Source organism: Malania oleifera, chromosome 1 (genome assembly GCF_029873635.1).
Source record: "Malania oleifera isolate guangnan ecotype guangnan chromosome 1, ASM2987363v1, whole genome shotgun sequence".
Taxonomy (NCBI): Eukaryota; Viridiplantae; Streptophyta; class Magnoliopsida; order Santalales; family Ximeniaceae; genus Malania; species Malania oleifera.
In genome coordinates this window covers 107,429,133-107,440,078 of record NC_080417.1, presented here as the reverse complement: position 1 = coordinate 107,440,078, position 10,946 = coordinate 107,429,133, and the positions used below count along the sequence as shown (strand labels likewise).

The window sequence follows — 10,946 nt, the reverse complement described above, 5'->3', positions numbered from 1 at the left end:
CAGGGTTTGCCCTGGCTGAAGACGTGTTCCAACCACGAGCCTCCCCTCAGGTCCAAGGGAGATTTTCTAGATACAAATTGTCAAGGTTTCAGTCTCCTATTTGTGGGCACTAATGGTGCCAGATTGAAATTATGCGTTTGGTAATGATATGAAATCAAATTCATCACGCTTTTATCTTTGCATATGTCGCATTTAAATTCTCGTTCCATTCTATTTCTTAAACCAAATGCGACATAAGCATCTTAAGAGAGAGCTCCATTTGGTTCTTTGTTTTACTTTTCGGTGCTTCTGGCCGTGTTCCACCAACAACGTGACCACCAAACACCTTTCCCCTCTCTTCCTCCCCACAGTCATTTTTCCTTCAGGTGGGAAAAGAAGCAAAGACCCCTAAAATATGTTCACTTTAGACATGACCACAAACACCTTTCCCCTCTTCTTCCTCTCCCCCTCCTTTTTCCTTCAGGTGGGAAACGAAGCAAAGACCGTAAAATATGTTCATTTTAGACATGATCAAAATTCCAAGGACAAGTTATTCAAGCGTAAAACCAAAATTAAAAGCTTCATAGAAATTGAACATATGGACAGTATGTAAAGAAGCTCAGTAATGCATAAAGCACCAATGGCTTCGCATCATTGTGAACTCCCTCTATGAACCAAAGAAAATTAAAGGAAAAAGGGCTGCATCAACAGATGCATGGAGAAAGGAGAAAAGGACCTAGAACAAACAAAGCTCAAAAGGATGACTAAATAACCATGGCAGCAGCCTGTTACCTACAAAAGAGCTACTCATTAAAGACAGTCATTTGTTTGTCTTGCAACCAGAAACATCTGCAATAACTTATGTTCTTGCTTCAAATTGCACAAGGCCAGAACCATGAAAGCAAGAAGAGCAAAAGCTGGCTGGTAGGAGTTCAGTTGTCATCCTCGTTACCTTCTTCCTCTTCTTCTTCTTCTTCTTCTTCTTCTTCATCTTCCATGTCATCATGGCCCTTCCCCTAATGAAAAGGCATCTTCCAGCAATCAGCTTTGCAAGGGAAAAACAAATGGGAACTATCTACTTGGTGACAAATCTCCAAGACCAAGATTGACACAAACTCAAAATAATACTTAAAATAGATAAAAGCAAAAAAATTAACAGACAAATGCAAATCCCGAGGTGAACTATGCAAACCTTCTACAAATGGGGGTACTACTTCATTATCAAAAGCATAAATTAGTCATAACCAGGAGTCATATTATTGAAACTTTTACTTTTTGTCTCTGGTGCGTTAAAATTATAACTTTGCATAGCTTGTTATTTGCTACAACAGTACCTAAGAACCCCACCCCCAAACAAAAAATAAAATGAACTAAACTAAGTTTTAGCAACTTTTGCATGAGTTACTTTCATTAATCATAATGAATGCCCAAGTCCTTTCCATAAGCCATCTCAAACAGCAAAGTGGAAAACTACAGTAATAAAAAAATAGGCCAAAAATAAATAATTAATTTCTTATATTTTAAAGAAAATAAAATCCAACAGTCTTCATAAAAGATAAACCATTGCTTTCAATTTATAATATTGCATTTCACAAAATTCTTTTACAGAGGATTCAAAATATGTGTGTGAGTACATCATGTTTCTTTGTTTGAGCATTTCCTCAAAACCTGAGAAGTTAAGACCCCCCAAAAGAGCAAGTTCTTCTGTATTTCCACACTTGCACCAATTCTACTCCTAACATTCTACTGGTAATCTAGCTCCTATACATTTTACGGGAAGTTTCATCATGCATTTGTTCATTCATTTGGGTATTTCCTAATGCTCCAACAATTGAACCCCACAAAAGCAAGCATTTTTTAGTCCAACAATCAGAGCAGCTTCAACCTAGATAAATCATTGCCTTCAATTTATAATTTTGCATTTCACAATATTCTTTTACAGATGATTCATAATGTGTGAGTGCATTATATTTGTTTGAGCATTTCCTCAAAACCTGAGAAGTTAAGACCCCCCAAAAAGGGCAAGTTCTTCTGTAGTTCTACACTCGCACCAATTCTACTCCTAATGTTCTCCTGGTAATCTAGCTCCTATACATTTTATGGGAAGTTTCATCATGCATTTGTTCATTCATTTGGGTATTTCCTAATGCTCCAACAATAGAACCCCACAAAAGCAAGCATTTTTTAGTCCTACAATCAGAGCAGCTTCAACCTAGACTCAGGTTTTATATGTCAAAAGAGGTTTGATCTTCTTTCACTCAAAAATCTAAATGCAATACAAGTTCATAGAAACAGCTACAATGTGAATTATGTGATAGGAGAATACCCAATCAATTACAGTATATAACAAAAAGCAACATGAGAGGATAGGTGCGGGTACTAATTATCAAATGAAGCATTTATTATACCACTAACACTAAGAAAAGTTATCTACAACTAACAAAATTCCATATTCCTTTACCTCGTCATCCTCCTCATCTCCATCAGAGTCCTCTTCATCAGCCTCCTGTGCCAACAAATTATAAAGCACCTTTAGCATCAAAAAAGAAACTCAAATCAAACAAAAAAAGGAGAGCACACGGATTTTTAAAAAATTACATTGTTGAAATATTTGAGAGGATTGGGCCACAAATCCTCCTTAATTATTTCTGCCACCTGCAAAGCAAAAACTAGAATCAACAGAGAAAGATGGGAAAGAAGAAAATATTTTGACTGATTCCCATTTCAATCCTAAAGCATCTCAATCAAAAGATTGCATATAAAAGTTATGGAAGTGGGAAAACATGTCACCAAATCATCAAACACTGTGACAACTGAAAATACAGTTCATAATCAATTTAGCCTCCGGGTAAGAACTTCAAAATCATATTTTCATTGAAAATCTTGAGACAAAAAATTACACTTTAAAATCCATTTGATTGAGGCAAAACAACTTACTTCATCTTGAAGCCCATCTATAACCTCTTTCTGTTGAGTTTCGCTGAACCAACTAAAAAAGCTGCATTGTGAATGTGTAAAGAAATAAGGAACAGAGCACATATGCACATACATAAAACCACAAGAAACTATGGGGTTGAGGGGCTCTTTTTTACCCTCTTTGCAATTTTTTATAAAAAAAAATGCATTTTACAAGTTGTGGCTCTGAAATGACATTCTTATGGAATAGAAAAATTCAGCAAAAACAACATCTATTAAAGGATAAAATCATAAAAGCAGGCTGCAGATGAAATCAACCCAATGTCAAGTTTTTTAGCATACAGCTTCCAGGCAGTACTAACCTGTATATCATATCATGTTAGCATGCAAATTCTTGTTTGTTATTCTTTCCAATATTAGAAATTAATATGCTTTTCAACATTGTCCACAGTGTTGATGCAAATGGAAAGGTAATTAAGAAACAATTTTCTGAGATCATCAACCCACAGAAAAATTCAGAACTTAGTTTCCTCTTTCATTTCTTTTCCTACTGTGAGATAGTGATGGAATAAGCATTCTATTGTTGGACAACAAAATGCACTCATACAGGAAGAACATTATCTCGACAACCAAAAAAATGCCTTTCTGAAACAACTGAATGTGCAAAATCCATAAAAAAAGAAAAAAGAAAAAAACAATAACATTACTTTGTGCTAATAAATGAATGTAACGTTCATGCACAAGGCACCCATACCAATGGGGATCTGGGTGCATCTAGCTGCCCAGACTCCAAAAATGCCTTATTGAAACAACTCCATACAAAACCCAAAAAAATAACAAGAAAAACAATCACAGAAATTATTTTGTCCTAGTAAATAAAAGTAACACCCTGTGCACAAAGCTCCCAGATCAACGCGGGCATGGGCACATCTTGCCCTCCCTATATGACGAGTGCACAGACCACTGGGTGTCACATTTTTCCTAATCATAAAAAGAAATAAGAAGAAAAACTGGAAGCTACCAATGATGTCTTGCAAAAACCTGCTATGACAGACACTTCAGATGAATAAAAATGCAATCCACTTACACCAATACTCTGCAGTAAGCACAACTTTATTTTGTCGTTCAATAACCATACAGTGAAATCAAGTTACACAGGTTTAATGAAGCGAGAATACAATGAATACAATTTTTTGTGAAATCCGGCAATGTTGTTGTGGAGGACAAAACGTATTGAAAAAAAAAAACTACCGCCACACACAACAAAAAATTGACCAGAAACCATTACATGATCACAATGTTAACAAAGTACAAAGGAGGTAAGATACAATATAAATGCCTCAGCATGATAAAAGCCAAATCAATAAATTCGAAAGGCAGACATAAAACAAATAGTAAGATGCTAAATCACTAGTCAATATAGTTGTCTAAAACAAGACAGGTGAGAAAGGCAGTAAATTCAACAATAATCTGAACATCAACAGACCCGTAGGCCATATGAATGAACTTAACAGTATGCAGAATAAATTTAATTCAAATTAAGGTGCCAAGAAGACAAGAGGAAGGGAAAACTAAAATAGGCCTACTATTTTTTTTATAGAAAAAAATTTTCTGACTATTTGAAGCTTGAACCTTGTACAATAAAGGAGAAAAATTCGCTAGACTGGTGACAATGTGACACTAAAATATTTACCTTTCTTTCTACCTACTATATATGCATTCTTTTGTAGGATTCATTTGTTTTGCTCAGGAATCCATTTTCAAATGTTTACTTAATTATAATTGATATATATTTGGTAGCCTCACTGGGAACTTGACTCCCAAATCCCACCCTCATCCCATCCCACCTCACCCCTTCCCTCCTAAAATTCCCCCAATTGAAGGGATTCAAACCCTGACCTTGAGTTTCAAACCAGGACATCCCGACGGGCCCTACTCAATGCACTAGAAGGTGCTGGGCATACAATTTATGTTACATGATTATTCTAGGTCATTATTTTTTATTTTATATTCTAATCAGCAAGCCAGACAGTAGCTGAATCAATGTTACCTAGAATGGGGAACATTCCCACTTGTGGAATGTGGATGGGATCGCGGTACAGCACATGTTCTAAAATGTTGAACATTGGGGGTATACATACTTAAATAGATATATTGGTGAAAAAGTGTAATGGTACTTGTATACTTTGGAAAGGACATTAAGGTATCTAGATGAGATTTTTTAGCGTGGAATAGATTAATAATGACAGAAATAGAATTGAAGTGTGATAAATCCCCATTTCTAACTTATAAAAAGTTGTGTTAAGCAAAAAATATTGAATTAAAACTTTTGATCGTAAGATTTAGCATTCTAGAACAAAAATGTACCATGTTTCGGAACATTCACACCAATACTTGGTTTGCTAGGGTGTTAGTGTTTTCTGGTAACTGTGAGCAGAATATAGAAAGAAGTAAATGTTCAAAACTATGTGGTTTAACAGGTATGGTGGTTAGAGCACTGATTTGCGTTCTTGAACCACTTTTAATTGAATGCATTGGGCTTAGCATGGAGCTAGCTACAAAGAAAAACCCTATAATTCATTCCCACTGCGTGAAATGGCTTTAATTTTCTTTTGAGTAGCCATGTGATTGTCTCATCCATGATCCTTGCAGGGAAGCTAATGCATCTAACTTTTTCTCTATGACAACGTAGTTGATAGTAGTTTGGTGTTAAGAGTTCTGCATAATCAAAAAATAATTTTGTTGAATCCAAATTTCAAAACAGATAAGTGTTCAAATTTCTTTTTATAAATATGTATACTTACAGAAGAGTAAATTTATATTATCAGAGCTTCCATAAAATGCATAGCAACTCTATAAGCCGCTAGCCTTACTTTGCTAATCTTTCTGTGGTTCTATAGATTTTATTAATTAATTTTACAAGAGTAATGATCGTTCATATTGATGAATTTCCAATGCATGTCTTGGTCTTTCAGCTACAAGTAAGGAATTATCTGAAGCTTGAAAGGTAAAACTAATGACGAGAATTACCTCTCTTCAGCAATTGGCCGTTTGTTTCCTTTCTTCTCATGACTAACTCCATTAGCGGTGCCCTTCACAAGTTACAATTCATTATTTATACGATATTTAAATATGTAAAATATGCAAGAAGGTATTTAAGCATCACCATTACCATGCCATCCTTCCACTTAATGCTTGTACCAGTTATTTTGGTTGCCCCTTCTTCGTCAAAGAAGGTAAAAGTTTTTGTCAACTTGGTATCTTCGAAATACGGATTCTGCTTGAAGTTCTGAAAGTTGGAAACAAAGAGAAAATATTAGAATTTTTTGAAAAAACAGAGCAAGTAATTAAGCAAATTCCCATATCATCAGCATCCAAATAGAGACACAAATGTGAAAAATAGATGACCCCTAGCATAATAAAAAATAAATAAGTACAAGTCAGAAGTATGAACTTACAAATGTGATGGAATATCCTGACTTCACGTCCTTAAAATCCTCCACATCAAGAGAATCTAAATACTTAAAAATCTGTTTAAAAATGAAAAAAGTAAATAGTGAAATTAGAAAACTTTTCATTCCCAATTTGACTACGGATCCAATGATTAGAAAGTCAACATACATGGAAATAATGAATATCCCAAATACAAAGATATTGATGGAAGCTATTAGCCAAACTCGTAAATTTTCAATACAACTTTGGGAATGCTAAAAGACTAAGACACAATTGAAGATTCTATGATTACCTAGAAATTGAACATTACAGTTTGGAATCGCAGCATGGTGCATGCTTTACTATGGGTATGTAAATATGGAAATGTATGCAAAAAAATGTTTAATGATGATCGTACATTTAAGAGATGATGTTGACGTGTTTCTAAATTTAAAAGAGACTTCCTTTGATAAAGTAGATTAATAATGACTAAAAAGAAAATTATAATGCAAGAACTAGAAGTGTTTACTTTTATTAATCAAAATATTCATCCTATGGAAAATTCTGAATCATAATCTTGGATTACTATATTTAGTGTTCTTGTATGAAGTGTACAATGTTTTGGAACATTCATACGGTTTTGGAATTGGTAGGGTATTAGTGTTCTACAATAATTATGAGTGCATGTTTAGGAGCTATGTAGCATGGAGGGTGTTGGAATGACAAGTTAAGCTAGTGTGTTATAACTATTGTCACGCGGCCCTTCACAAGGTGTGAAGTGTTCAGCCCATGACATGTCCAAGACTTGCCAACTCCATAAGGCTGCCATGGAATGCTTGACTGACTGTGCTATAGAGAATTCCACCATGTCCAAAGAAAGTGGCATGTTGGGCAGAAGCAGTAGAAAGTCTTTTACGATGGGCAAAACCAAAAGTGGGGGACCAATTACCAAAGTATCAACGCAAAGTAAGCTTCGTCATCTCATGCCAACCTATATACACAATAAATATTAATTAAAACAATACCATTCACATGTTCATTTAATTATTTAAAAATAATGATTCATTTATAGGTAACATATTTTATACAGAATGTTCGTCAACACGATTAATATCAGATAGAATATTTGAATTGTTATATTTTCTACAAGTTTGTTTTCAAAATCCTATCATGATGGTTTTTTGGCCATGAACCTAAAATGCAACACCCAATACATAAAGCTCTCACACTATATCGAGGGTCTGGTTAACACAGGATAGAATATCTGAAAGTTCAAAAAGTTGAAATGTTATATTTTCTACAATAACATTTTTAGAAACCTACCACAATGGCTTTGTGGCCAAAAAACGTCAAGCGCAACACCTAACACACAAGGTTCTCATGAGAACAATTAGAAAAGTTGTTTTCAAGACTAGATCCCATGATCTTCTGATTTGAGCCCGTACTCTCATATTTGCAAGTGGCGCAGAGATCCAAGGTCAGCATGGAGCTATTGAAGTCGAGAAAGGACCCATTAAGTTTCTTTAAGATATCCAATTATGGTATGTTGCCTAGGTCATGTTGGGATGTGTATTGGACATTTGAACTAACTAGACTTTTGGAATATGGATTTTATTTCTCTGGTAGCTGCTCCCAGGATTGGAGGGAGGAACAAGGGAGACCGAAGAATGCAGAAAACTAAACAAAACAAAGGGGTAAAGAAATGTTAAAACTCTTTTAGGTAGATGGATTCATATATAGATAAGTTTTTTAATGGATGTCAGAGGTTTTGAACTAGCATGCACAGTGTTAAGAAATTTTAAATGTTGCTAAAGATATCATCAGTGTTGCATTAATATTATGAGATATTAGGCAAAAGGTCATTATCATGCCATTTTTTCTCCCTCTTGTATGGAATATAACAATCAATAACATATCGCTAATATTTTTCAGCAAGGAAATATCCTATTAATACATCCACAGTGTGAAAGAACCCCAGTGAATTAGCCAATACACAACACAAAATCCAGAGAATCAATATATACAAGGAAATTAGAAGGAATTCACTGGCTTCAATTCTTGGTTTAAATCATAGATGAACACTGCAATTGATAAATTCTCAAATCATGTGTCAAACCTTCTGGTCTTCCTCGCTCAGAAGATCACAAAGTGCAGGATGACTCAGGAACTGCAAAGAGCAATAATGCACAAAGCATTCAGATAATATGATTCTCAAAGTGTCCTTATATGTACTGCTGAAGTTTGAACATTCAATCATCTCAAATGAAACAGAAACAAAAGAACAAGAGGGTGGAGGGTCACTAACAGCAGTTAACCAAAAGTCTGGAATAGACTTGATAATCTCATTCCGCCTATTGTAGACAGGCCTGCGTATCTCATTATACTTCTGTTCAACTTCCAACACTTTGTCACTCGCTTCCTCATTAACCTGTCAGATGCAATGCAATTATCAAGCTCCACTAAAATCATACATGGTAAAATATTTAGCAAAATGTTCTATTTTTAAGCAAGCTTTGGCATGAGCTGCCATACATGCGAGAACAATAAATCAAAAGACTGTAGCTTTTTATAAAAAGATAGCATAAACAAAATCGGTTGTAATCATTTATATATGTTAAAACTAAACAACTACTGCATTAAATGGTAATTAAAAGATATAATGTAGGTTAACTGGTCGAACTCGTCAGACTAGCATTAGAATGGACAGAAATAAAATCAACGGAAACTACATAACAGTTCATGTATACTGTAGAGAAACCCAATTTTGGAAAAACTGATTGAAAATAATATCCCAAGAACCCCAATTCAATTTCCGCTCACAATCTGCTACCTTTGGCTCTTTATACGACTGCAGAAACATTCAGAACCCGATGCCTTACGAAACTAAACTCAGACTATCGCATTTTACAGCTAAGAAAAATAACCCAAAAATCCAAAATATGTGGGAAGAACAAAAACAATGTAGAAGAAATTCATCGCTAACACACAATCGACACAAGCAAGAGCATGCGTTAAAAAAAGGGTCACAAACGGTGGTTAAAAATAAACATAAGCTAGAAAAAAACCCACTCAGCAAAAATAATTGCATCAACGAGATAAGAACCCCCAGATAAGGCGATTTCACACATTCAAAAGAAAAACACATGCAAAGCTTGCATGTTCCACGCATAAAAAATCATAATTAAGAGAATTGCAGGTGCAGAAAGGTGGAAAGGTAACCTTTTCGAGCTCATCCTGAACCTCCTGCAGCTTCTCAATGGAGAGAACGAGGTCCCCATCAACGTGATCAGAATCCTCTTCCTCAACCTTGGATTTCTTGCCCCTGTCAGCCACCATTTCTCGAGAAACCGGACAACCGAAGCTGCAGCTGAAACCCCTGATTGCTTCTCAGGAAAAAGAGGGAAAATTGGGACGAATGGGGGGCAGAGGGAGCAGAGCTCGAAGTGGGAGGGTTTTCAGCTTCCTCACTTTCTGGGCTATATGAGGTGATGAGGGTAAAGAAGGGCTCTGCCTCTGAGGTTAAAACTCTGCCCCTGTGTGCTTAACTATTTATACGAGCGTTTTTCAACCTCTGTTAGGGTGGGACCCACCTGCCACGCTGCTCGACACTCGACAGGATTAGGGTTTTAGTATAGGAAAGATATTCAACGTTTTTTATTTCGCCGCTCCGGTTTTTAATGTAGTCGCACCGCGTGCGGGCATAGCGTGACGTGAAATGACATCTCCGACGTCCGAGTTGCAGCTTGGGGAAGGCGATGAAGAGGCTTGGAGTTGAGGGTATTTTTGACCGTTCGGTGCCTTAGTTAGTGGGTGTTAATAGTGTGGGTGTCCAAATAAGTATGACCCAGTTTTGATCGTTACTCGGTGGGCTGGACCGGAGACCACAAAGGGCCTCGGATATATTGGGCCTCGATGTCGACGAAGCCCGGCTGTTTAAATCCCTACGTCAGCCCATTTGTTTTAACAATTAAATGCTGAGAGATGTTTTGGGTTTGGGAGTGCAGATTTGGGTTTGGATTGGGAGTTGTATGGACTCAAGATTGTAAATCTTATAAGTTTAGATTATATTTTATTTAAATTCATATAAATTTAAATTTAAATTTAATGTTATCTAAACTTCCAAATATAAGATTAAGTTTGTTGATGACTTTAATCTTTGTGTTTGCGGCAATGAAATCCAAACACCACTCAAAGAATTTAAGGGTTATATTGATTTGAGATTCTTATCATAAATGGGGCGTGAAAGTTTAATAATTTAAATTATTAAAATTAAAATATTAAAAAATTAAGTAACGGAGTATAGATTTATGATCTTAGATTTAAATTTGAGTAAATTTAGACAAATTTTATTTTAATTTTCTATTATATCTTATTTTAATCCAACACAAATCTAAATTTAAGACCCTCCAAACATAGGTTAAAAGGTTACTAATATTCAAAAGTAATTTATAAACAATACCAACAACAACGACAAATCAAGCATTAGCTCTCACTAGATGGGTCCACAACTCAAAATTAATTTATCATATATTAAATGAGGTCGTACTACTGATTTTTTTTTTTTTTTTTTTTTATGTTTTCAAAAATTTTAAAATTATGTCCCAATCAAATTTTTAGTT

The 10,946-nt window shown here is 35.2% G+C and overlaps 1 protein-coding gene across 1 annotated transcript; it reads right to left on the bottom strand.

Annotated features, from left to right (window-relative positions):
- Positions 1-532: 532 nt before the first annotated feature.
- On the bottom strand, positions 533-10,056 carry LOC131160043 (NAP1-related protein 2-like). The gene is made up of 10 exons (XM_058115344.1): positions 9,547-10,056; positions 8,633-8,755; positions 8,444-8,494; positions 6,354-6,425; positions 6,068-6,184; positions 5,926-5,987; positions 2,917-2,977; positions 2,578-2,634; positions 2,441-2,485; positions 533-995 (listed from the first exon to the last, which is right to left on the bottom strand). Exons 1-10 carry the CDS (start codon positions 9,661-9,663, stop codon positions 912-914), a joined length of 789 nt encoding a protein of 262 aa, XP_057971327.1. The 5' UTR covers positions 9,664-10,056; the 3' UTR covers positions 533-911.
- Between the last annotated feature and the right edge of the window lie 890 nt (positions 10,057-10,946).

Coding starts and splice junctions, on each gene's coding strand:
- LOC131160043 (XM_058115344.1), bottom strand. CDS start 9,663: ATGGTGGCTGACAGGGGCAAGAAATCCAAGGTTGAGGAAGAGGATTCT. Junction 6,426..8,443: donor TGAGCGAGGAAGACCAGAAG/GTTTGACACATG, acceptor ATTTTTAAACAG/ATTTTTAAGTATTTAGATTC. Junction 6,185..6,353: donor CAGGATATTCCATCACATTT/GTAAGTTCATAC, acceptor TCCAACTTTCAG/AACTTCAAGCAGAATCCGTA.